At 40.8% G+C, this 27,982-nt stretch overlaps 1 protein-coding gene across 2 annotated transcripts; it reads right to left on the bottom strand.

Annotated features, from left to right (window-relative positions):
* Positions 1 to 507: 507 nt before the first annotated feature.
* lrrc49 (leucine rich repeat containing 49) lies at positions 508 to 27,589 on the bottom strand. 2 transcript variants are annotated; one of them, XM_079340417.1, is made up of 18 exons: positions 27,250 to 27,589; positions 27,042 to 27,107; positions 26,879 to 26,954; positions 26,526 to 26,768; positions 26,328 to 26,430; positions 25,680 to 25,883; positions 25,150 to 25,216; positions 21,411 to 21,554; positions 16,974 to 17,035; positions 14,778 to 14,925; positions 12,229 to 12,312; positions 10,853 to 11,028; positions 10,048 to 10,143; positions 5,686 to 5,920; positions 4,557 to 4,742; positions 3,959 to 4,068; positions 2,109 to 2,262; positions 508 to 1,343 (listed from the first exon to the last, which is right to left on the bottom strand). In XM_079340417.1, exons 1-18 carry the CDS (start codon positions 27,346 to 27,348, stop codon positions 1,128 to 1,130), a joined length of 2,469 nt encoding a protein of 822 aa, XP_079196543.1. In that variant the 5' UTR covers positions 27,349 to 27,589; the 3' UTR covers positions 508 to 1,127. The 2 variants fall into 2 exon arrangements, with proteins under 2 accessions (XP_079196543.1, XP_079196544.1); XM_079340418.1 differs by lacking the exon at positions 508 to 1,343 and adding an exon at positions 3,658 to 3,709 and having other exon boundaries at positions 2,189 to 2,262.
* Between the last annotated feature and the right edge of the window lie 393 nt (positions 27,590 to 27,982).

Genomic DNA, 27,982 nt, shown 5'->3' with positions numbered 1-27,982 from the left:
TGTTCAGGATAGTTTAGGTTAGGGGAGCGTGAACAGGTGGTGAGAAACTGATGAAGTCTGTCTGTCTGCCTTCGGGGACATTCCAGCTCGAGTTGCCACTGAGAAGAGGACACTTAATGGTTACTGGGCGTTTTGGAACACACCCACGCACACACACAAAAATACACACAGCAAGCCTCAAGGCGGACCATCGATCTGAGTTGTTGATTATGCAAGTTGATAATTAATTTTAAACTTTGTGAGAGGAACCAGGGAAGATGACTTGGAGTGTTAACACAGTGCAGAGGTGGCTTACATGCACTCGCATCTATAAGTAAACAACTGATCAACACTGATTTGATGCCAACAAAAACATGCCTATTGGGCTCTGATTCCAGAGATTTCATCCTGCAGAGATTGTGATTTCTGTTATTGCCTGGATAACTGATTCACTTCATTTGACTTGATTTCTAGACCTAGACTCAATGTTTGAGGGAAGAAATAATCACACGAACCTTGTACACAAACTGGGTGTTAATACATAACCTTTAATTCTAAGAATCATACAGAAAATCAGTGGTAAACAAAACAAAGGTCCTTGTCCTTACTTGTCCTTTTTATGCAAAAAGAAGACATTGTGTGAGAGTGCTGCATGAAAGAAGATTTAAGACAGAAAAATCATTCTAGTCTCAACAAAAGAGACACAGGTCATTTTCAGCTGATGATAGTAATGGTAGAGAGGGCTCATTCAGAAGTGCAGCGGATGCTCGGTAGGGACCACAATGCACTGAGTCAAATAGTCCCTTTGACCTTCTTCAAGTATTTTACTGCTCCAAGCACTGAAGAATCAAACAGTGTGTCATCAGTGAACATGTACATTCAATTAACTCATTTCTTCAGACTTTAAAACAGTCTACGTACATGCTAAGAAAAGGATTCCCACACTTGGGAAATACATCCTTCAGTTTCCAAAGATTGTATTAACTGACAGTCAGTAACAGTGTCGCTCAGTGATGTTAAAGATGGAGTTTGACATGGCATCAGAAGAGCTGTGCGTGTTAGTGTGTGTGTGTGTGTGTGTGTGTGTGTGTGTGTCTGTGTGCGTGTGTGTTGGGGTGGGGGGGGGGGGGGTTCCTCAGTGGTCCTCTTCACTTGGTCTCAGAGATCTTTGCAAGGCTGGCTTGGCGGAAGGCGGCTCGGTCTTTCATGTCCAACACACAGTCCCTCACCATCTCTGCAAACATGGAGGGCCAGAGCTTGTGCAGAGCCTCACCTTTCAGATAGGTGTCTGATGCCCTTTGGACCAACTCCTGGAGGTACTGCTCTACCGTGGCAGAACGCTCCGACGACTCCACACTCCCCTCCTGTGAGTAAAACAAGATGATGTCAGGTCCACTGATGTGGTTTTTAAGCCCCAAAGTACAAGGTCAGTACAAGTTTATTTTGCTTAATGATCAAACATGACTTACCAGCTACATGACAGTGACTGAATATATTTTACCCTTTTATATGAGGCATTACTTCTTATTATAAGTTTAAATCCCTCCCAAAAGTCAGAAAATCTCAAATGATGTTGATTTTACCAGAGAATGCATGAAAGGCAAAATATAAGTAACTTCGACAAGTTCTTCATGAACCAGATGGAAAACGGATGTTGAACCATGGACCCACGTTCACTCTAAAGTTCTAATATTGAAAATGTGTCACCGGAGGCCCTCCTGGAAAAATCAAGGCTGTTGTAGTCGAACTTATTTCAATAGTTAGAATATACTGTTGAGCACAACACATTGTCGTAAAACCATCAGATGATAGTGTTGAAATATCTGTGATGGCAGCAGCCCACATAGTTACTCTTGTAACACGAGCACGCTCAACACACAAAAATCGGTTAGACAGAGTGGATGGAACATGGAATATATAATATACTGTATGTATACATGCGTTTGAATGCACTTACATGATAGCACATTTTAAAACGTTCAATGTTTTGTTTACCATCTAATTTAGTCAAAGTTTCTTTGTAAAAGTACATGCAATGTGGAATTCAACATGTCTTTAGTGGCTCAGTGGGTTTGACTGAGCTGTCAATCAATCTCATTTCAACGTTAAAGAAACGACATGGAGCTGACCTCAGGGCTCTCTGCACTGCAGTCTCTGCTTGGGTAGTTAAACAGCGCTCTGCTCAGACCTTCTCCCAGGAGCTTCCCATTGTCTCGCAGCTCCTCCGGACTGAGCCCTGCCCGCCTGCCGCGCCCTTCCAATAAGAACTGCAGCTGGCGTTTCCTTTAGGGAGAAGAGAGGGAATGAGATACAAAGTGAAGATACACACAGACACTGTGAGCGAACAAATGCCAGAAAGTTAGACAAACAAAAACATATTAGAAATGTGTGTTCACGTTCCTTCCATCGAGTGTACTGTATCGCTGGATTCAGTAGAACTATCATAAAAGTTTTCGAGAAACACAAAACTTCACAAATCAGATTAGAGTGATAGAGCACAGTCAGTAATGTCAGTCAGAGACATTTCACTTCTATCTCGCAGCTGCATTGATGTGCACATTTACAAAATAAGTACATGACTTTAAAAGTGATTTAAACTTCTTCCAATGTTGCTATCTAGTATAAAATCTGGTGTCTAACATCACTGCACCGACATGTCCCTCAGGTCAGTGCCAGGATGAAACATTATTTCGAGATGAAGCTGCAGGCAAACATTCCACATTGGATAACAGAGTTTGTTAAGTGGGTTTGAGTTTGTCTGTGTATGCCAAATAGAATTTCTTAGAGAATTACTTCGTGAATCAGCCACACATCACGCTGACTAACAAGGTAAGACAAGTTTAAGGAAATGAGTGTGTGTGTGTGTGTCACTGTGCTAGGTTTGAAATAAATTCCATTTGTGTAATTGAGTGCAAAAATCCATTGAGAGAAATATAGAATATGATATCATATTGAAACTTATTCCAACTCGGTCAAACAGTCCGACTGCACACAGGATGGGAAAGCAATCACAGCCAAAGTGCAAATCAACATATTTTTGTCAGATACAAATCAATGCTTCAGGCCTTTCTTTCTTTTTGCATCAACTTTTGAATAACATATCTTTATATAATGAAGTTAAAGGACACGTTTTAATCAAAAACACAGCCTCTACAGCATCCTATGGAAAAAGTCGATCTTGAAAGAAAGTAAATGCAACTAAGAGTCAAATAGCCAACAGTTCATTGAAAAAATCCTCACAAAAAGGGCGACAGAGGACACTCGGGCGGTTAATCGCATTTCCTGTGTAACAGAGATTTTATTTGATGTTCTCTTAAATATGCACACACCTGATGAAATATAGTCCTCAATTTCTCTTCTGTCCACTAAAAATGAGGCTTCATGTGCTACGATTAGGAAGAACAAGTGAGATGAATTCACTGGGCACATTTCAAACCTTTAAAGGAACAGTAACTGTGTGCAGCTTTGCTTGTAAACTTTCACAACTGAGCCTTCCCTCAATCAACAAGAACACAGAGGGGACACTGGCTTCATAAGATTTATTGCTGTGTGTGTTGGCAGAATTTGGCTTCTTTTTGCGTAGATGTTGTTCATCAACTAAAAGTGACAGAACTCAAGAGCTTTCTGCTGAGAAAAGAGAGGAATGTTTGTGTCAAAGAGCCAAGTACCCACCCTTACCCTGAGACTGGCTGTCTAACTCCCTGGCTCCTTGGTGCCAGGCTTCATCTCACTGTCTCACACAAATGTGAACACACACATCTAAAAATATACACACGCAAAAACACAGCGCACAGGCATGCACATACAAGTACAGTAGCCTACAGTACACACTCATAAGCTGTAAGCTGTAACTCATATACACATTTAAGAATCCACACATTCTTGACATATTTAAAGGAACAGCACAGACTGGCCAGGACAGAAACACAGCTGTCATCAAACTGTGAATGTTGGCTTGTGTTTGAGATCAAGCTATCACCTGGACTCCTCGAGCAGCAAAAGGAGACGGCAGCGGGGCGTTTCGGTGGCTGCTATGTGACCCAGTGTACCAAAAACACGCTCCGCAGCGATCACATCGTTCATGGTCACCTAAGGGAGACAAATGAACAAGAACTTAAACCTGAGAGTTATAACCTTGGGGGAAAAAAAGGAAAACATTATGGGCAACATTCTGAGGGAAACCGTTCTCGAAAACACAGTACAGTACCATCATTTAAAGAATAGTGGACTTAAAAAAAATCCTTCTGGTGGTCATCTTAAAAAGAAGACTTTACCATGTTGTCCAAATAAACAAGGTATTACATGTTATTTCAAGTCTTTTAAATGTTCTGGACTGGCCAATCAGCAGGTTAAAGTCTCAGTCAAAGGTACTAAAGTATTGAACTTTCCTTCACTTCTAGATGTCCTATTTAACAAACGATATATTGTTTGCACCAAATAACAATCTGACTTGATACCTCATCAGAAGAAGTTAAAATTGTTACTGGTTAGGTTACTACATTCATGTTTTGACGAGGGGGCAGAAGAGGCACCTTCAGGCAGAAGACGGACTGCATTAAAAGCAAGCTGGTCCTCACCTCCTGGCCATTGATCCTCTGTAGATTGAAGTGGTTGAGGCGGTAGATGATGAAGGAGCGCCACAGAGCCAGACTGACCACTGGGTTGCCCTCTGGGTGGATTGTCAGCTGGTCCAGACGCCTCACCTGAGCCAGGGCAGCCAACTGTGGCAGCCGGCTGATGTTGGTTTCCAAGAAGATCAAATGCTGCAGAAAATGTTATTAGTTTTTAGAACTATACAAACACAGAGTATCTGTAAGATTAGATACGGGTTGTTTTTTTTTATCAGTTTGAAAACATAGAAACTTTGAAATTGTGAGGTACTTTATGAACAAGGCCTGTACTGTACTATGGCTATGAGAGCAAATAGTCATTCATTAAGTGAAGATCAAATAATCATTTCCTGATCTGATGCCAAGAGCAGAAATACAAGTGAAGAGGCCAGTTGAGGTGAAAGTAGAGAAAGGTGCATCATGTATTGTTAGACCAAGATTTAGTTTAGTCACCAAACCCATTTACTGCTAATGCAGTATTTTATTTACCTTTAAAATAAGTTTTTTTTTCACAGTACTGACAATAAAGGAGGGTGGGAGCCAACACAACTGTACACCTGCCACCTTTCTCTCCCTAAGTCAGATCATATTGGAGTGTCTCTTGGTTCGGGATGTAACGATTCACTCGACTCACAATATGACTCACGATACTGAGATCACAATACGATTCTCCAACAATTTATTTTAAGAGAATCTGGAGGTGATCGGAGCTTCTCATTGTTCTGTTGTTTAATTGCTGCATCATGTTGGTCTTGGTTTTTCTGAAGTTCTCGTTCTTGTTCTAATATTTGCACTCAGTTTTTGTTTTTCATTTTTTTGTCTTGGGAAGCCAAAATACTTCCACTGTCATGACAACACCTGCTGATCACAAATCTTGACACCTTTGGATCGATTTTTAACTGCCTCACGATTATTCTTTACATCCCTACTCTTGGTGACATAAACAAAATAGTTTCTCTTTGTGTAGTGTCATTGCACTTTGTTTGTGGATGATGCTAAGCGTTAACCATAACCCCATCTGTGTTTGTCTCTTCTTGAAGAAACGTATGTTAATATCATCCCATGGTTCATTTTGGTATGTGGCTTTTGACCTTACCGACAGATTGGGGAACTTCACCCTGGTTCTCGGCAGTGTTTGTACAATGGCGTCAAAGTTGATGTAACGAAAGGTTATGACAGTGACAGCTCCAGCGGTCTGGACTCCCCAGCCCCTCTCCAGGGCCTCCAGGGCTCCCAGTCCGAACAAACGCAGAGTGTCTCCATCCAGCTCCGCCAGGTGACTGTCAGAGAGGGACAAGCTCTGAACACTGCCGCTGCCTGGCTCCACCAGCCTGAAGAAGCACACGGACAAAAACAGTCTTTATATGCTGAATGCACAGAATTTGTTGCCTTGTGAAACCTGAAGACACACTTTGAGCCAAAAGTGCTGAGGTTGAATTTGTATAAAAAAAGCAGTCATTGTGCTAAAAAACAGTAAACCCAACAACAGAGCAGAACATGAGAAGTCCAGTCAATGTTCTGTTTGTCTTGTCTAATTGCTTTGCAGTAGAAGTGCCCTTACTGGATAAGAGAGTCGTGAGACTGGGGAATCTGAGGGAATCTCAAGGAGACCTTATCTCCCTGACTGTTCGAGCTCATGTCCTCTGCTTCAGCCAAGAATCCGAGAAATGTCCGCATAACAGCGAATCAGATGGCTACTGGCTGCCCGCTACTCAACACTGACCAATTTGGATTCAGCCCGCCAACAGCTAATCATCCCTATTCATATTTCACACCCCACCAATCTCGCTGCAACAGAGCGCCAAAAGGGTTTGAAGACTAATCCTTTTGATTGCAGGACTTAAATCCAAGATTCTTGTTGAGACCCATTTTTAGAAAGTGAGTGTTGAGGGATAGAAGAAGCAAAGGAGATGAAAGGGGACAACAGGCATACAGCAGACAGAGAGGTACATACAAAATGAAGCTGAACAGTAACTGAAGCTTTGGCCGTCTTTGTTGCAGACTGATCCCCCAGGAGCTGAGCCTCCTCTCTGATCAAGGCAGAAGGGAACGTTTTCTCTACTAACTATTCAGTGAACTGGAGGGAGGGGGTCATTTCGTTTTCTTTTCATTTTCTACATCACACACTCCAGAGAAGTTGCATCGTAGTAACATGCTGCTGATCAGAGCAACCTGCTGTGTTTAGAACAGATCCCTTTCAAGCTAATGTGGCTGACTGTTTTTCTAAACGTTAGCTTTGTGTAAAAGACGGGCGAATGGTCATGTGCCTCAGGAAATATAGTGTACTTCAAGTTGTGCATGATTGTGTGCATTCAAATGTTCACTGTGTCATTACTCAAAGGCTTCTTTGAGGCCGTAGTTAGCCTTTAAGTTCAGTCAGTTTTAATCACTTCAGTTGGTTTTGATACCTTTTGGGAGAACAACAGCTGAACAATACATAGCAAACAAAAACAACAACAGGATTAATCGCTGACTATGAGGGATTAACCCCCACAATCATACTTGTATCTCGGCACAATACATAACATGATACCTCACTTAAGGTCCCTGAATGAAAGCAAGTCTCCGTCAAACATCAAGGGATAGTAAAGGGAGATTGTTTGCGATCGCTTTGGCAGAGTCACAACTGCTGTCGACTAAAAATCTGAACGCATAGAAAGATTACAATGACAGTAATACACATAAAAAACATAAATACAAAGACCTTCAAAAACACAGGTCCACTCATCTTCTCAATTTTAAACAGTGAGAGATATGACGAGGGCTCTCGAGAGTAACATCTCCCTTGTATTGTGCACAGCTACAAAAAGAAGGTACACAAACACATGACTTCCTCTTCCACATATTTCAATAAGTACTTAATAGAAAGAACATTCAGTAAAAAAGTATAAATAATAGGTCTGGTGGTAAAAATACTAAACGTATAAAGTCCTGCTTAGTTCTGATGTGAGCACGCGTTGACAGAAACATCGGACTTCTCAGCTATAGATGGGGAGGGGTCAGAATATGCTGCTCCTCTGCCAAAGGCAGCAAATCAGAAGGAGTCGGTGAAAGAGGTGAAGAGTAACATGTCGATAAGTAATGGTAAGAATTAGTGCTGCTCAACTCCTGGAAGTGTGCCATCCACACCGTCTGTACGGTGCCACTCACTGTTCCCCTGTAATCACAGCTGAAAGGCAGCCAGGTGGCCCTGAATCCCCTCTGACTTGAACCCAGCCACTAACACATAGTGAAGAAGGGTACAAGGCGGGGAAGAAGAAATCTGTCACAGTTACATGGATCCTGCTCTGGCTTATTAGACTCTGAATCTAATTCAATTAGAGCTATCTCACTTAATCCTACAGGAGTTTTAAAAAGGACATCTGTCATCTCTCAAGAACATAATCCCCCCCAAAGACATGGCTTCATTGGCTTGTACCATATACTGTATCGTGTATACATAAACACAGACATGTCTCCAGTTGCCTAAATACTGTGTGGAAGTGACACGTATGAAACATTGCTCTCTATGCTGTCATATCAAGAGAGCAATATATCATGTCACTCTGTCAAAAAGTGAAAACAAATGGTTCAAGTGGCACTAAGCAGTGCAGATGATAGGCTTGTTGGGTGCTGAGTAAAGCAAACAGGCTACCAAAACTCAATACTGGATATTTTAGAAATAACTACTGCTGTCACTTATCGCTGCTCCTCTCTCCAACAGGAAATAAATCATACATTGTTCGCAAAGAAATAAAAATGGGCCTTTGCCACTGTAACACTTTTACATTGAACCAAGCTTTTGTCTCATAATGTTTGGTAGGAACTCTGAACTGGTGCTGCTAACGACAGCTAGCGATGGCCTCGTGCTCCTCTTTCATTTCATATAAATATATTTTGAGGGTGTGTTGTTGTTGGGTTTTTTTGCACATATAACTATTTGGATTCATAGTGATTGATTAAAAAAGTTTTTTTTAGTATGGAAATGATGTTTTTGTTCTTTCCATTTCCCTGTCATTTGCAATTCTTAAAAGTTGTAATTTTCAGAATTCCAAAAATGTTTACATACATTTCCCATCTCGCAGAGGTGGAGAGTAAAAGTTTACATCAATATTACTAAATGAGAGTTTAAGGGGAAAAAAGAATTGTAATATTATAAAATTGTATGATCAGATATTATTTAAATTTCTATTCTGTTTTTTGGGGGGGATTTTTTGGCCTTTATTGGGTAGAACAGCTAAAGAGAGAAAGGAAATGTCGGTAGGAGAGAGTGGGCCATGACATGCAGCAAAGGGTGGCGGTCGGATTCGAACATACAGCCGCTGCGACATGGGGCTCGCAAAATAATCACTCGGCTATCCGCTCTATTATTTTTTATGGATATTTTGGTTCCAAGTGATTATAAAAGATAATCTGGGATATTATGGATTATTTTTCTGCCTTCATTTCTCAGTCAGGCTTTTATTTTATCTTGTGTCAAAATCTTTCTTTTTTCAAGTCTCTGGTGGAGCCAGGTTTGTAAAGGCCGTTGTCATTCTGTTATTTAATACAAGAAGAAGTAAAACAACACTCAGCTCATCGGAGAATCGCGTGAGTCCTGCTCATGGACATAACCTGTTAAACCACATGACTGAAGTTATAATAGAACCAGTCAAGGAAAGCCATTGCCATAGTGGGATGTACTCTGGGACCTTTTTCATATCCTGAAGCAGGAGGGTGAAGCCTTCTGTAAAACATGTAATAATAGTCCTTGACACAGCCCCCAACTTTCATCTCAGCCTCCCCCTCATAACTCATTCAGACCTGGGCAACCTGTGTAAGACAGCATATCAGCTGGCATTAGACTGACTGTTGATTTAGATTACATATCTTTAGGCCATTCATCTCCAAACACAACAACTTGCTTGAAAAATCCACAAGATAAAGAGGAACTGATGCTAAAGAGAGTGCAGCAAACACAGTACCCAACATAACAGCCTGCACTTCTTCGAGCAATAAACCCTGCAAAAAGGTTGTGCCCTATATCAAACCCTGTACACAGTTCAGTTCAAAAAACATATTATAAAACCACATGTGCAAGAGTTAAAACAGCAAAACTGGACAAAGACACAGGATAGTCAGGGCCATGATATTAACATAACATATAAAAAGAAAATCTATAATATGTCACAAAAAAACGTCATTAAGACGGAAGATATGATAGTAGCAAGCAGCACTAACTCTTTCTCAGTAGTGTCCTGATCATAGTGCAAGATAATCACAACACAACATGTGTACGTATCCCTGAGTGTCTGTCATTTGTCAACACGGTGAATATGGCTAAAGCTGCGTGTTTTTGTGGTAACTGATCCTTTACTCCGTCAGTCTTTAAGTCATCATGGAGCCCAACAGAACTCAAGGCAGCTGCTCTTTCTGCTCTTAATGCATACTGTATGTATTTGGCAGGGTGGGTGTACGCCAACATGCACGTTCCTCTTACTTCGAATCTCGTGGGCTGTTTGGACGGCTGTTGGTGCGGAGTCTGTTCTCCGTTCCCCCCAATGGTCGCTCTGGTCCTGAACCTGGGCTTACCCGTCTGATTTAAGAAGGAGAAAAAAAACACAACAGAAAACACATTTTAACTGTCAGGGGAGAAAACTCGCTAACTACTGTATATCAAGTCCTATCAATCTATACCAGGTGTAAGATAGATTATCATGACTATAAATTAAAATCTGAGCAACATAATTTACTGCCTTGCTAACACAGCCTCAGGTTACCATGTTAACCTGCTAAAATTTACCCTAAAACAACAGGACAGGAAGTACTTAGGACAAGTGAAGATGTTACAATTTATCCTATGGAAGTTTCACGGTAAAAAAAAACAACCTCATCCAACTAATACTACCTCCGTAAAAAAAAAGGTGGATTTCTAAAGCCAGGAGGCTTTATCATTTGGGCACCATGAATGTTTCATAAAAGCATTTGTATCCATCTAATAGTTGTTGAGATATATGTTAGCCAGACATGCAGTGCAGTCTACAAACAAGAAGGCCTTAAGATCAGTGTGGTTATTTAAACTGAGTCCTACAGGTGCCTGAGTGTACTTTGTGTTTTACAATTGACTCTAATGTGTTCATTTAAGCAGAATCAAACCACACAAACACGTGTTACAGTACTGGGAGCACTATACACTTCAGACCCAACAGAAGCACATTTTCAGCCAAGCACTGATTATTGTTCCAGCCAGTGAACTCTTTTAGCATTGATAAGTGACCTAGTCTTCTTCTGTTGTTGTTGTGTACCTGGGTTCTTCTGGAGAAGGCTCCTGTGTTAGGCCATTGGTCTGGGCTGGGCAGTGGGCGGGGCTGTTCTCCGGACTGACTTCTTCCTTAGCTCCATTTGTTGGTGGCAGCTCCAGACAGGTCCGAACCCCCTCCCACTGCTGTGCTGCATTACGGATAGCCAGACGCCGCTTCTCCTGGATGATCACATCACACACACACACACACATACACAAAGGACAGAGATGGTTTCAAGTGACAGTTCTCTTGAGTAGCATTCAGAGGGCATGGACCTATCTGTCTATCATAACATACTGTAATTGAAGGCAAACTAAAACCTTCCACCTTACTTGTCCCTGATATATGTTGTACAAGAAACTATAAGGCATTTATTTGCTTTTGGCAAAAATCATCCAGCCCTAAGTTTAAATTTAATCTTGTATATGCCTGTGTTGCTTTACGTGCAGTTTGCCCAGAAAGCATTAAAGTGAAGCCCCCCCCCCCCCCCCCCCCCCCCCTGCGAGAGAGAAGATTCATGCTGCTCTGCTTTCATTCACTTGTTCTGTCCTGGAGAAAGCTGTAGTTTCGATACACTTGGTTAGGAATGTGCCACTCCCTGATGCATGGCTGAGTCAGTATCAATTCATATTGAATCCTTCGCTCTAAGTTGGCTGTGTATTCAATATACAACACCAGGGATTAGCAAGAGTCAGGTTACGGAGAGACAATGGTACAGCACAGAGACCATCTCTCAACATGAGTAACCACTGCAGCACAGCGTACTCACATACACAGACTCTGAAGAACAGCTTCATGTGTAAGATAAAACATGGTTGACGATTCAAAGAAATATTGGATTTAAAAAGACAATACAGCTGTGAACAAATGGCCTCTCCCATAAGTTAGATATGTTTCCTAAGAGTAGCTGTATTGTACCATGCTGCTGTGTATCTTAACATTTGATAAGTTAAGTAGTATCCAAAAAAAGTGTCATTAATGGTCCACTAAAACCCAGCTTCAAACATCACAATACACATAGTAGATAAATAACAATGGATAAATAATGAATAAAATAGAGACAAAAAAAGGATGGGAAAACAATCTATTAACAACCACAATAGATAACACAATAATCATGGCCTGTTGTATTGTCTATACTCTAACATGCACTGGATTTACAGGAGAACATTCAGCTGGCAAAATACCTCACACGTCAGTACTTTCAACTTCTGCCATCTCCCTCTTACCACGAATAAGTAACAGGATCATTTAAAAGTATGAAAAAGGCATCGAATGGTTCACAGAAAACTTGTTTATCTCCTCTTTGAGACGCATGCCGTCGTGTATTTTACATCTAAACTGTAAAGACAAGAGAAACAAATCAGACGGAGTGGTACCTTATGAATTGTCTGCTTGTGATTCTCCTTCTTCTTCTCCTCTTCTTTTCGAGCCTGTACACCAGCCATGCGCCGCTCCTCGTCCTGAAAGAGAGAGCTAGTGCAATCAGGGTGTCGCTCCATTCATGGGTTCTGAATTATTCAAGAGAGACGGGGAACCACAAAAGATGCCGCCAGGGAGACTGTCCTCTACCCCAGAAGTGGACCATTGTGGAGGATGGGAGAGATTCTCACACCAGCCGGCTGCATCACAGGATTATCTGTCTGATTTTCAGTCCCGGATCAACTATGCCCAGCTGTTTGGGAAAGCCAAAACTCCCAGAATGCAATGCTGCCAACAAAATCTGAGTGTGGCAGCTGAGAGCTGGGAATATTTAGTGCAGCTGTCTGTGACGGAGTAGCAGAGTCGATGCTTCAGTTTGATCAATAGAGGCAAATGCTAATTTCACTGGAGTCGAGACAGTGATGTCACCGAGTGGAGACACTTTAAGATGCCAGGCCTGCATGTCACTATTATAAACTAATTATATGAGAAGAAAAAAACATGACGATGGGAAAAATGACCAAAGTGTGTTTGCTGTTCTGTGAAAGGGATTAATATTGTAATGATTGCAAAGGCTGCTATTTCTCAGCATAAACAAAGTCTTTGTTTGGCCCTCATACAATTATAGGAAGGGTTAGTCGGCTGTTGTTTCAGCCAACAATAAAATGTAATGTTTCATACAAAAAATTAAAACCTGTATCTGAATATGTGGAAAATCTAATTATTGTTCCGTATATTCTTTATAATATTACAGAGTATAAATGTTTGTTTTAAGTCAAGGACTGTTAATCAACTGTTAGAACAGCAGTCTGAACACAGCTTTTGACTCCATTTGTTTTTTAAATAGTTCTACATTTACTCCTTTCGTTTCCTTCACTGAGATTAAAAAAACAAAACAATCCAGTCTGACATCAGCTCATCAAACACAAAAAGTGTAGCTGAAATAATGGGTACATACATTGACCTCATTGTATCCAATACATGTATACTGCACACTGCACAGTGTGTCAAGCCCAACATATTCACAGCAGATGGCGGTTCACCATGCAGCCGGTTCTCTTCGAGGTATCACAAAGGTTTTTCCTCGTCCCTTTAACTTTGCTAAATGTTGCTGAGTGCTGTGCTCATGATGGATTAATGTTGGTTCTTTGTAAATAATACAAACAAGAGTAGAGTCTAGACCTGCCCTTTTTGTAGAGTGTCTTAAAATAACATTTGTTATGAATTGGCACTAAACAAATAAAGATTGATGGATGGATGTTGTACCTATAGTAAGAGACATGTCCAGCCTGTTGTGTGTGTATGTTTCTGAACTTTCCCTTTCACCCATATAATCGATACTGTACTTTTACAAACAGTAGCTTTTAATCTCATTTGCAGTATTAAAATTCATCTCATTCATAGATAATGAACAACCTGCCAGGCATAGACAGTATCTCAGATAATCTGATCTCCCTTCTGCTGACATCATTAAGCACTGGGGGCAAATTTTCCAGATCACTTGGAGCGAAAATCTTTATCTTCAGAGACTATGAAGTCCACTCCCATCAACATCACCCCACTGTTTAAATAAAAGGAAACGTCAGTCCTAAACTGACACTGTTATAATGTGTCCTGCTAAAATTAAACCTCCTGGTAATGAGAAATTCAATACTGACAGTAGCAGAGCATGAAACTTGCAAAACCAGTTAAAGACCATGTATGCTTTGAAATTCAAGTGAAAACATGAAAAAAGTTGAAAATGGAGCTACACGTTTCTTTTTCTTTCTTTCTTTTTTTTTAAGTAGTAGCAGTATGTTTTGAGGGCAAGGTGTGTGGTACTTACAGATTCCTTGAAAGTACAAGCTCAGACCTGGGTGCTCCTGCTTGACAGCCTTTAAAAGGACGCTGATATTTCACTGCAGCATTTTGCTGGCATGCTATAGTAATTCGATGACTTCATCTTAAGGATAATTATTGTTTTGTTGGCATGGCTTTAAATGTTTGGTATTGGGAATTCTTAGCTCACAGTTTAATCATTAAACAACCATAAACAACAACAGCTCACAAAGACTAACTTTGGATTCGTCACATTGAAAGTGAACAGGAGAAAGCATACATGGGTTCACCATAACTTTGTACTCGTTTTAAAAATAATCAAGTTTTTGTTGAGCGGCACAAGATGTTATGGAATCAACATGTAGTGTGTCATGTGCTGAGTGCTATAAGCTTAATATACTACGCAGGCTTTAATGTCAAACCTCTACACGAGTACTTCCTATGCTTATTAACATGTTCAATGAGCCACATAGCTCGGTGTTACTGGTAGCTAACATATGATGGTCTCCCCTTGTGAACATGTGAGTAAATGTCTTTAATGTAAAGAAATAATGAAAGAACATCTCAAAGGACGATGAACTAAAAGTAAGGGAAGCTCAGAGTCAGTTCTGATGTGCAGGATTTGTCCAGTGACCAGTTTTCTCTTGTGAACCACACAAACAGATGCAGTTTAACAGTTTGGTCATACCGTGATGCGCTTCATGTCCAGCTGTCTCAGGTGAAGCACACAGCGCAGGACGGCCTGCTTGTACCATGTCTCCAGGGCTACAGGATTCCCATCCAGGGTGAGTTCAGAAAGGGAGCGTGACTCTCCGAGACAGGCTAGCTGATCAAAACTAGACACAGGGAGGAAGAACTGCAGTTAAATCGAGCATTACAGCCACACATGCTTATTTTCAATACAATATACGCCGGCAGTTTTACAATCATAGAGAAAAGATGAGTAAACTCATACAGAAACCTAAGTCACCTGGTTAATCAAAAATTGTTGGATGTTCAAACAAAATACACAAAACGTGACCAACTGGTGAATTAGCAGGAAAACTGGTAGCATGAGATGACTCATGCTAATGATGAGAGAAAGATTGTCTACTGTATTCATACCACCCAGTGGCAAAGGGAGACATGAAAGAGCCCAGTCATGTTATTTCAACAAGGGGGTTTTATCATGACTAATTTGTGATAATAACCTTTATGAATCATTTGCCTGGAACTGAAGATGAACCTCCCTCTCTGCACTGTGTCTGATCCAAGCCAGAGGTTACTGTATGCAGATTAAGGTCACGAGATGAACCTCTGGTGTACTATTAAAGAAAGTTCAGCTTGTGCATGTCAACATTTCACATTAAAGGTTAGTCAGGAAATGGTAAAAAAAATACTGAGTTAATAAAATTCTGAGATCAATGATGTAACTAGTACCCTCAGGCATTTTTGTGTTTTTAAGAGAGACAATTAGAAGCGACTAATAATGAAAAGGGGAGATTTTCACAATGATAATGAGAAGCAACTCCAGAGTTCATCATTGGTGCTTGACCACATCTCATGCATTTTGCATAACTGTGCATTCACAATCCCTTTGAAAACTACCCTCCTGGGTATTGTTGCTGTGAGGAAACCATTTAATAACAGTGACAGCAGTGAGAAGAAGACCAACAACTGTCCAAGTGTGTTGTCCAAGGTCCAATAACAAAGTAGTTGTATGCTGGGAGAGAGCTGTGTGGTTTTAAACTGTAGAACTTCAACATCCATCTAATGCTACAATCTGCCTCGCTTCAGATTCATTATTCTGACAGGATATGCAAAAATATACAAACATTTGAGACATTACTAGGTTTTTGTTTTTGCTCCAACATCCTCCCCAGAGCCAACAGACTGCACCCTGATGGAAAGTGTGTTCTGCCCCTCAACATAGCAACAGAGCTCAACTGTTCTCCTCTCAGCACTAACAGCTACAAAAGTTACACACATCAGGTTAAAACAACGATATGGTGAGTGAACGTTCAAAAGAGACGTTTTTATCTCAGAGTACGCTATAAAAAAATATATATGTATATATGTATAAAGAAATACTGTAGTTGAATAACCACAACATAGTTCAGTAGTTACTTAAAATAAGTATCATGGATAATTCAATACAACGTTTAACAATTAAAAGTTATTATTTGGTTGAAATGACTTTTTAAGGATTCTCTATGAAAGTGTCAGGGACTGACACAGAATCCCACAGACACTAGAACAGGGCTGGCTCTGGGTGTCAGGTCAGATCTATCACATCACAAGGTGACTGTAAAGCAGGCTAACGAACACAGGCCCACCCTGTATCCTACACACAGGCCCCTCCTCCAGGCAGACACAAAGCATGTGTAAAGCCGCCTCATTCAGCGAGAAGAGTGTGCTGCCTCAACTAGCTAACTCTCTGTAATCTTGATGCTGACTAAGAGAGGGAGAAGCAGAGGAAAAACAATGAGAGATACTGGGAACAGTGCGTTAAGCTGGACAACATTTGCACTAAGCAACATAACACTGACGACACACTTTCACCTACAGATGCTGCTCCCAATTAAATTCAACTACAAATCTGGTTTTACTTTACACGGAAGTCAGTTTTTATCTCTGCTGTGTGAATAAATTTAATTTATTGGCCCCCCTCGACAACATGCTAATTACTTAAGGACACATCCTGGTTGTTCTTTTCTAGGTTACAGAACCAGCCCACCACACCTGTGTGTGTCTGTCTGTGGCTGTGCATATTTGTGTATATTCTGCCTGCAGCTTGTGAGCTGGACCCATCCCAAGAGCCAAGGGAGAGGACATGGAGATGTCCTGCAGCTATCCTTGTCCCTGCTATGTGGGGAGGAGGGAGTTAAGCGGTATGAGCTCTTACCTGGTGATGTTGTTGCAGCCGAGAAAGAGGCGCTGCAAGCAGGGCAGGCGGTCCACCTCAGTCTAGAAAGAGAAAGAGGGAGAGGGAAGAGAGAGAGATGAAGGGATGTGAAGAGGAGAGGGTGCTCAGGAAGAGGGCACTGCATCATCACTGCTGTTAGAGCCCTGTATCCCTATCCATTCCCTCAGTCACCTTGCAGCTCTCAGCCTCAGCATACAGCATCCCCATCCACCCTGCGCATGCACACACACACATATACTAGCATGCTGCCTTGTCTGCACATGGAGAGGAGGGGCTCAATAGAGCAAGCGAGAGAGAGTGAGACAAGAGGGGGAGGGGAGAGAGTGTGTGTGTGCTGCGCTAATGCAGAGATCCCTGCTGCAGGAAGCTAACTCAAACAGATATACATCCAGATGCACTCTCTGAGCAATGAGACACTGTAACTCCTCAAGCAAGAATAATAGCTACGATTAATTCAATGAAAACTGACTTGGATGGGGAAAAAAAATCTTCATCAGGAAGGATCAATGCAGAGTTTAGTGAGAGGGAGGGAGGAGGAGGGGAGGAACCGCAGCTGGCTTGCTGGCAAAGTGAAGATGATAAAGAGGGACGTAAGCACCATCACAACCAATAATGACTTCAGCTAATCAGTTGGTACTGTCTGTAAAAATGTGCTCTGTGTGCTTGCGTGTGTGCAGATGGTCAATGCTATACATGCCGACAGCAAATAGGACACTCCCAGCAGCAGTCTGAATGAGCTGCGTCAGCATCCGCCCATGTTGCAGCCACCGCCTCACAGCCTCCTCCAAGACTGTTGCCAGTTTCCATTCAAAGGAGAGACCAGGCTATGCTAGCTCCTCTGCAGAGAAAAAGTACAAAAGCTGCAGCTCAGACTCTGAACAGTCCCACACACCCTGTCCACACAAGCAGATAAATATAGTACACACTTAGTCATTCTTCTTTCATCCATTCCCACAGCCAAACTCCTCACTGTAGTACAGTGTGCAACATCAGCAGCAATAACACACAGAGCTGTGTCTGTTTGTAAGTGTTGTGTAACACTTCTGGATGCAGAATTCGTGAATTTAATATTATTTAATAAATGATTGAACATGTGAACCTCGATTGAAATTATGAACACAGTATTCAATTGTCATCTAATGAGTCGTGGGATTCATACTGTAGCCTACATGTCTAACAGACAATGACCGATACTCCACACTTCCTTTTGTCAATACTGTGACATAACATTTGGTTGTCCAGTGTAGATTAGGATCATTGCAAATTTAACACTTTTTGTGAACATATGGGTTATAAAGTGAGGTCGATACTTAAGGACGCAACAAAACTGTCATTAATAACCACCATTTCCAGACACCAAAATTAGACTAAGAGAGTAATGCTGAAGAGTGATGACTGCTAAAAGGGTACCTTGGTTGTAAGACAGCTTGTTATTTCTGCTATGAGGGGAGATCATTCTGAATCTTGTGACATTAGGATCTGGTACGTATTAAGTGAATATATTACTTTCATTTTAATGAGGAATGTATTCAGATTTCTGTTACTGCATACGGTGCACTTCAGCAATATAGATGTGTTTTCTTTTTCTATTTCTTAAAAAGTGCAAGTCATGCTAACCAGTGCTAGCTTAAGATGACCCTCCTACACAACCCCACAGCCTCTGTCTATGGATACTGGTGAAGCAGCAGCCACTGCACGCTGTCTGAGACTAAATATAGCAGCCCTGTCTCAGACACAATGATGTCATCACTGAGCTGATGTGCTGCATAACAATCAGCAACCAATGTGAGATCTTTTTCTAAAACCAGATTGATCAGAACCAATGGGCTGACAGGATTTGTTGTGGGGTTGGTTATAGCTTTGTGGCTGTGTGTGTGTGTGTGTGTGTGTGTGTGTGTGTGTGTGTGTGTGTATTTATGTCTTCACCTCTGTCCTGGCTCCACCCTTCTATTACTGACAGTTTGCGTGTCTTCTTCTTTCACACTCTCTGGCAGAGACATTTTTCCACAGAAACAGCACTACCTCTCATCACAGCTATCTCAGTTTCATGCACAAACACACACACACACACACACACACACACACACAAACGAGCACAAAATCTGAGCAAATAAACACACAGGTACATGTGGATGCTGAGGGGGTGTCAAAGATTAGAAGCTGTTGTTGTTTTGCGGTTACTCTTTGAATAGCTAAATCTGAGCGGTAAGCCTGCCTGGCATGCATCTGGCCTCAGGTATTGTGTGCAATAATTGCAGATACAGTTCATTATGTGGGTGGACACATTGAGACTGCAAACTGATGTTACATGTTGTTCACTAGTGTGTTGTTTTTGAACTCCTCTCACAGAGACATCCCTTATCTGTCATACGTGGGTTGCAAAAGGTTGAACACTCGATGTGATGAATTTATGAACCCAACACACAAACTAATCCATAGCAGATCTAACAAAGAACCAGCTCACTAGTGACCCCACAAGAAGAAAAGCACATTGGAAAAACTCTGCCTCTGGGTGATTCTTTTTTGCTTGGTCTGTTTAATCAGTGCAAATGTTGACTTTAGATTTCTTCCAAACAAATCACTGTTCCCTCTGCCAAAATGTAAAATACATCACTTACTGCCACAGTTACCTACTCAATGGAAAGACCCACCTTAGATGCATAAGTAAACAGCAGAACACAACAACAAAATCATAATAATCTAGTCATAATAATCAGTTATTATTGTTGTAGCTGTGAAGGAACTGTCACTTTATTAAGTATAATTGATTTAGAGTGTGCAAATAGACTTCACCAGAGTTTATTGAGAATTGGAGAACAGATTACACTTGTGTGGACGCTCTGACTCAGTTGGTAGAGTCGGTCTTCTCTTGTCGGGGGGTTCGATCCCCAGCTCCAGTAGCCACATGTCCTGCCTTCCTTATGATTTATGTCCGATGTTTCCCTGGTAACCTAACCCCGAGTCGCTCATGCTGCTTCGTCAGCTGAGTGTGAATGTGTATGGGATTAGTTTCTTCTGATGGTCACCTTACATAGCAGTGTCTGTGATCAGTGTGTGAATGGGTGTCAATGTGTGGGTGTCACCTGACATATGAAAGCGCTTTGAGTAGTCAGAAGACTAGAAAACCTCTATACTTTACAAGCCATTTATTATTTAGTCAATTTACAACCTAAGTATGTACATACTTACTGTCTTTATATGTCCACCACACTGAAACTAAGAATGACTATTTCCCAAATAATTTCCTTTAAGATAACTAATGCACTTTTAATATATAAGGATTTAATCTAATTTATGAAATGCCTGAATCTAAAATATAAGTCTTAAAAATCTTTATTATATACAGTACGTCCCTCTTCCAGTCCACAATTTCAGTCTTCTTGAATAAAAGGGGAAAGCTGGACACCTTGAGGATGGTTATTTACTTTGAGTGTGATAAAAGCACTTGGCAGCAAACACCACTAATGACAGAGAGTGTAGAATCTGCTGAGGGGTGGCATTTTTCCTCTCCTGCGTATCAAATAAAACCCAACATCCGATAATTACCACAGGAAGTGGCTCAGGATCAGAACTTGCAGGCAGAAGACTTGATGAGTGACAAGAAGAGTTTTTTGTGTGTTCTTTTTTTTTTTTACAAAAACAATGTTGGATTACGTTATTTTCTACCCCAAGAAGTAGGAAAAGGCTTTGGGGATTTGCATACAAATGAAGGGGCCTGTTTTGGCATGCACTGTTCTGTTTATCAGATTAAAAGTATAGAAACCAAGGCGAGGGAATCTGCGTGTTTAGAATATCAAATTTCTCTTTCACTGAAACACAAAGTTGGTGGGAGGTTGTGAATAATAAGCTACCTCTCCCTGGGTAACACCACAGACTGTCTGACAGAGAGTGTATTGATGTAATTTCTGTTTGTTATTTTGTGACAGTAAAAACTGTTAAATGAGATCCCATAAGAAAGGAAACAGTATGTATTCACAAGACCTGGTCCAAAGGATTGACATGAAGATGAAAGATGAAGCTGGCAATCACCTTCTTTATCCCATGAGGAACATTTGCTAGGGTTAACGTGTGTTTAGTTTTTCATCAAACTGAGGAATGTATCACCTAAGCTGAAGACCATCTGTAATACAGCTGCAGTGTTTACAGTCATGGACCAGACAGGGAACTTTATCAGATCAAAAGTTGCAAATAAAAAATGCTAATTAAAGCGCTAAAACTTACTTGCAACTACTATCTAATTTCTTCTCACATCAAAGTAACGTATGATGAATGAAAGGGAAAACAAACTTCTGTCCTGGTAAAGGTTGTGTTCACCGTGAACAGTTTGTTTCTTTATCTTAACGTGAAGCAGAAAGGTGAACATGCAGCAAAGACATTTCTTTAAAGGAACACTTAAACAGGAACGAGGCCCCTCACCACCAGAGAGATGCCGTTGTGGCGCAGGTTGAGTTCAGTCAATCTGTTCAGACCCAGCAGGTTCTCCACTCTGGAGATGTTGTTTCCCGCCAGGTTCAAGACTTGCAGCTCGTTTAGATGAGATAGGTTTTCTATCCTGGAGATCTGAATGAAAGCACAGAAGACATGAGACAGGAATCTGGATAATCACATTATAAATTGAACACACAAAGGGAAGCAAGATATAACACTACATCTCTCTCACATTCACATCGATGTTCTTAAAGATTCCTGCATGGGTCACATGTATGTAAGATTATATCAGGCTACACACAGCTAAATGTTTTAGGGGTGCAAAAGGGTAAACTTTCTGCTAAATATTAAATAATTAGAATACTTTGACAATCAAACTCTTCTGTTTTATCTGAATTTAACACTGAATATCTTGAATGACTGATGTGCATCCAGTCACATCGAGCAGTGACCCCTGTTTCACCTCCCAAATCATAACAAACAAATAGTTGAGGGTCAGTCGTTGGTGAAATGATACCCAGTCGTCTCCTCTCCTCACTGGGATAGGATACTTAGGGGCCCCCATCATTATTACACTTTAAATACTTCAGAGGAATTCCTGATGGCTGTTACCCTGACAGTGATGTGTTTGCCCCCGAAAGAGCACACTGTACATGGAGGATAGGGTTCAATGGGTAGCAGAGGTTCAAAGATTCTGTCACAATACAAAACGTAATGATCAGTGCAGCTCATGTTTGAAGGAATATGACTACTGTACTCCCCCATTAACAAGGGTTGGCTCATGATTTCCCTTAATGATTTACTGAGAAAATTTAAAAACAAATGAACACCCGCCTTTTCTGGCCTTTGACCTTCATACTTTTCAAAGGATAAACCCTAATCTTAGGAGTCCAGAGCACAGACCCTGAGATATCCAAATAGAATGACTTTGGCGGGTTGCATGAGTTTTAATGCCTTATTCTTCCACGTTGCTCATGTGCTGACTTGTGACTCACCAACATAAGCATCCTGCTTTCTGTTGGGAACAATTACCTCCTCGAATCTGCTAAACGACAGACTCACTATCAATTTGAGCATTTTCTAATCGGGTTAATGTTTCTAGGGTTAATGTGCGAAACAAATCTACACATGCGGTAAATGTGTAAATGAATGCATTCTGTGTTTATTCAACATATTTAATTATGATATTTATTGGTTTATGCATCTTTATTCTACTTTTGTTTGTTTTCACCGTTGCTTTATGGGAGAGAGAGAGAGAAAGAGAGAAAGAGAGAGAGAGAGAGAGAGAGAGAGAGAGAGAGACAGAGAGAGAGAGAGAGAGAGAGAGAGAGAATGCATTTACATGATTGTGGGAGTGATGCTTGTAAATAACAAAACAGTAATCACAGTAAGTGTGCATTTACAGGTGGATGCGTTCACTCACAATCTGAGTGCATCCACCCACAACAACATGTGTACATACGTTGAACACATTTAGATCATCTTGTTGGACTTTAATATTTTGGACTCTCATGTCAACACACAATCATCACACACTGACCGGACCGATGGTACATAACAGGTTAGAGGTTGTGTCAAAAAGGAAAATGTCCAGTAGAGCAGCCAGTGGATGCAAAACGGATTCATTCTCAATAAACAATAATCAGCAAAAAAGCCACAGTGCCAAATAGGAAGAAACAACCTTCAAAGGTCACATTATCTGAGGGCCTTGAGGCTTGTTCTTGTCTTGAGAGGAACATGAATCAAGAGGAGATACAACAGTCACATCAGGTTCAAACACGTTCCTTTTAAACAATGCAGAACTCTTCATCTTAATTTCAATGGCCATTAGTGGTGAGAGAAAATGACACAAACACAAATAAGCTTGTGTTGTTGTATCAGTATGACAAAACGAAAGCAAAGCCTGCTCCTACATGGGATCTCTCTGTCCCAGCTTCACAGTAAACTGTGCTTAACACACATGATAGATGTGGTCACACTTCATAAAAAGGATTCTTTCTACCGTGGACAAGAGATGAACCAATAGGTTCTTACTCTCCTATACTCTGTCTGTGTCTTACAGACGCTGTGGGGCATTCTCCACTGTCCTCTGTGAGAACGCACATCAAATGTCAGGTCACATTGTGACTCCAACACTCGGTCAGAGTGAGTTATCTTCCACTCTACTGAAAAGAATCATTCAACTCACTGTAAACTTACGTCTTACAGATCAACATAATGGTAAAAAGAGAGGTTTGAAGGGAAGTGAGCCTTCCTGCTGGAGGACGAGAGTGACGTACGGCGTGTGGTTTAAACATGCACACAGAAAAAAAACAGTGCAAGCAGCTGGTATCCTACAGCCAACAGTGACTTTAACAACAACCTGACACATCAGAATAACCACGACTCTTAACATTACTGACTGCCCTCACTTTACCCTCCAGTATTATCATAGTAGAGAGGTTCACGTTACATTTAGGACACATCTCTGGTGGGAGTGGGAAACATTAAAACACATGATTGACTAGTTTTTCAGGTGTACAAAACGGTTAGAAGCCAGTTTAGGAAAAGCAGCTTTTTTTTGTTTGGAGTAATGCATTCGTCATCCACTCCATTGTGGACGCCTGCTTCCTCTGAATGCGATGGGGAACACGGAAGGCACAACATTGATTTATTCTACATTCAGTTGTCACTTTATAACATTGAATGTGTAGCTTGCAAACACAACATGAAGTCAGAGTTTGAGGCAACAGAGACTACTCCAGGAGGAAAAAATAACATAATACTGTAGAAGTCATTGAATAGTAATTGGGCCGCCTTCTCATGGAAAGTGCAGCCAACATCAGAGAGAGGGGGAGTCTAAGCTGGCCTATGTAGACCCTCTCTAAGGAGAGATGTGGGCGGCATGCTGGCAAAACACTAATTCGACTAAGGGAAGCCTTTCTATTTTATCTTCCTTTTCCAGGAGCTGTTAAAATCCTCACCAGTGACTCTTACATCATTTGTTTTCTCAGGCTTTAAATATCAGAGAGCCACGCTCTAATGGGGGGACTAAACCAACAGAGGGAATAACAGATTTTGACCCAAATTAATTGTAAAACAGCATTATGTGCTACAGCTCAAAACAATGTCTAGCGCTGAAAACATCGAGTTATGCCTGTTGAATAAATTATTCTGGGGTCACTGAGGACACTGATGTGGGAGTAGACCCTTGACAAAAGCTTGTGGGTTCTGATGGTTTTCTATTCCTCACGCTCAAACAGTGGTGGGAACTAAAACAAATGCTAAAGTTTAGTAACTAAAAACGGAGGTATGCAGGGGAAAGGACGATCATATCTCCAGCATTATTCCTGACAACCAAAAACCCTGAAAAATCAGCCAATATAAGAGTGCAGGGCATTATCTATGTATACCTAACACTGTTTTAAACACAGTGCATAAAAGAGCAACAACTAGACATCCTAGTAATGATACCTAAAGTCAATTTGAAAGGCTGTTGGACTATAACTATGGGTGAAGAAATATCATCACTCAGGAATGTTCACGCATGGCCTACTGCTGTCGTGTCTGTTTGACTCTAAAATAAAGAGAACTGCATCTCACAAATCAGGAGTTAGCTACAGTGTTCAGTGAGTCTACTGAACCTTCCAGTTAAAGACAGTGAGCTCCAGTTGCAGTGTTGGCAACTACATAACTGTACCAGACTAAACACACTCCTAGCACTGGGAGGATAGTGAAGATAAAATACCTGATTGTCATGCAAATCCAGGATGTTTAACTTGGACAGGTTTTCCAGACAGCATATCTTAAAAATTCTGAAAAATAAACAAAAACAAATATATAAATGACAAAGTGAGATGAAATGGGACATTTAACCTGGGTTAAGGCAGCACGCAGAGGAAAGTGGATTTGCCACTGGCCATTAAGAATATAATATGACAACATACTGTTTGTGAAACTGAACAGCGTTGTGCAGGAGTAAGTTTAAGTCAGTGGAGTTCAAATCAAACTTAGGATAAACAGGTGAGAGCGTCTTTATATAGAAACCTACATCAATCTATGGTAATAGATACTCTTGAAGAAAGAATGTGTCTGTATTTACAGTGATTTGTGACGTTAATGTTCTTCTAGCTGACATTTCAAAACAAAATGAAGCTCCAGACTCATGGTTGAAGAATGACACTGGACCTGCTGAAAGCACTGATGTCGTCTTTGAAACAAAGGCAATTCAGACAAATCTATTTTTAATTTTTTGTTAATCTAATGATTACTACTAACCTGTTTTTCCCCAACATCAGGATCCTCAGAGAGCTCAGAGCTTCGATGCCAGTCATTTCAGTGATGTGATTGTCATACATGTTAAGGAAAACTAGCTTTTGCAGATGTGAAAGATGCTGGATAGTTGTGATTAGATTATGCTGAAGGTTGAGAAACTGTAGACCATCCATATCACCCAGGTGGGGACACATCTCAAGACGGCGCCTGGAAAAATAAAACCCTATTCAGCTCAATTTCAATCATTGTTCAGTACTTAATTTTTTATTACATAACAATGTTATTCTACCTTAAACTGTGTAATCCTGTTATGAAAATAACTGCTTATCATTTCCCTACACACATGAATTGACTCTGCTCTGTCACTAGTGAAATATTCTTGACAGTAAAGTCTTTGGGGAAAAGGGGTTTGTATTTTAAGGGACTTTGCTGCTCCCTGGTGGCAATCTGAAGCATCTACAATTTCACATGAGAGCACTATAACGTTACTGTACTGCAGATACTATTACAGCCTATACTGGGTTCATAAAGCAAGCATGGTGTCCTCGGAAAGTTCACAGTACACTGCATGTACAGCTTCAATATAAAATGTAGATTTAATCAAAACATTAAAATTCCACTATGTTTAAAACATTAAGAAATTGGTTGTACCTGTCCAAGTCAATTCTTTGGAAACTGGATTCATAATGCTCACATGGCAACTGAGTGAAAGGATATTCAGGGACTGTGCTGTATTTACATCCCCAAGAGCCATCTGAAATTTAAATAAAACACAATTAAGAAAATATCACAGACACTAAAAACAGCTTCCTAATCTCGCATTAACTGACGGATGATGTTGCTGTTTACCTGCTGCCTTGGGAAGATTTAAAGTAGTAGAGTAGTATTTGGCACTTGCACTGTGGGCTGGTCTCCCTGACCCTTTGTACCTAGTTTCTTGTGCAGCATGTGAATCTGCATCAAAACCACTTTTAGCACCACCCAAAAGTGGCACTGGGATATGTGCCGAAGAATCTATCGACTCGTAGGCAAGTGATGGGACAGAAGATGTCTGGATAAGTCCTTCTTGTCTATGTGCATATATCGTGTTTTCTGCAGAGAGTTATAGTGAAAGAAACAGTGGAAACCTTGGATTATTTACATTTTTAAGACATACATGAATAGAGTGCTGAGTGAGTGTGTGAACCAGCTTATAGGTTTACCTGGCTCAGGGTTTGAATGATTCGATGTTTGGGTTGTATTCATGCTTACTCCTTTTACAAGATCTTGAGAGTCAGTCTGCGAACAGTACATGAGATTTATCAAGAAAAATTAACCACACAAAGAGACTTTGTCTTTAAATATGTTCTTTACATCCCAGCTCACCTTCCTCTGGGCTCTTTCTGGCACTGTTGGTTTGTCATTTGTAAAGTGCAGTATGCAACTGTTGACCTGCAAAAATGTCATAGAAATAGATTCATTTTAAAGCATTAAAACCTTATTCAATCTTTTACAACCGTGAGGAAGTTCACTCTAAATCTGGAAATAAGTGGTCCTTTTAACAGACCCTGAGGTTAGATAAGGTGGTGTTTACCATAGGAGTAAGACACGCATATCTGTCCTTGTTATGCGTTCTGACGTTGCTGTGTTTCTGAGACTTCATCACTTTGCCCTCAGTCCGCTCCGGATCCATCCGCCGACAGGATCAGTAACAAGTGAAGAGCACAGACTGCGGTTAGACCCGAAGAAGAAGTCTGTTTCAGCAGCGCTACGAGGAATAACATGCAGATCTGAAAGTTAAACGCAATCTCATTTGCTCAATAAATCGTTTTTAGCGCCACGTTTAGTTCATTCAAAACATCATTTATCTTCCCAACAAGCGACACAAACTTCCTGTGTCACAAGTCCTGTTGCCACGGCAACGACTGCGCTACTTTGTTACACCCACTTCCTGTGTCACTTGAAATGTTCTCCGTAAGGAAAATATCCTCAGTCTTGAAAACTATAAAGAGGAAATCATTTTTTAAGAGATGTATTCAGAATCATATTCTTCTGGTGAGCTGGATGTTTTTTTAAACAGGGACTTTTGTTTTCATACAGGGAGTTCTTGTCTGCATGTAATTTTTCCAGTAACCCTCAATGTGTCATTGTATTTTATGCTCCTTTAGTCTTACTTGAGTAGCCTATTTGTCTGACATCGATTGTGCAGACAGGTCATCATATCCCCATGTAATGTCCTAAAATGAATATTTGCCTGCAACACAGTGGACACAATTTTAAATATTTTAAAACAAATACATTACAGCAATAACCTGTTTTGAATGACT

The sequence above is a fragment of the Symphodus melops genome (genome assembly GCF_947650265.1).
Source record: "Symphodus melops genome assembly, chromosome: 3".
NCBI lineage: Eukaryota > Metazoa > Chordata > Actinopteri > Labriformes > Labridae > Symphodus > Symphodus melops.
The sequence above is the reverse complement of the archived record's forward strand: the minus strand, read 5'-3'. Positions and strand labels throughout refer to the sequence as shown.

Excerpts from the sequence above, each read along its gene's own strand:
- lrrc49 (XM_079340417.1), bottom strand. The coding sequence starts at position 27,348 with ATGGATCCGGAGCGGACTGAGGGCAAAGTGATGAAGTCTCAGAAACAC. Across the intron at positions 26,769-26,878 it reads TCATTCAAACCCTGAGCCAG|AAAACACGATATATGCACAT; the intron begins GTAAACCTATAA and ends AACTCTCTGCAG. Across the intron at positions 1,344-2,108 it reads GCAGTGCAGAGAGCCCTGAG|GAGGGGAGTGTGGAGTCGTC; the intron begins GTCAGCTCCATG and ends TTTTACTCACAG.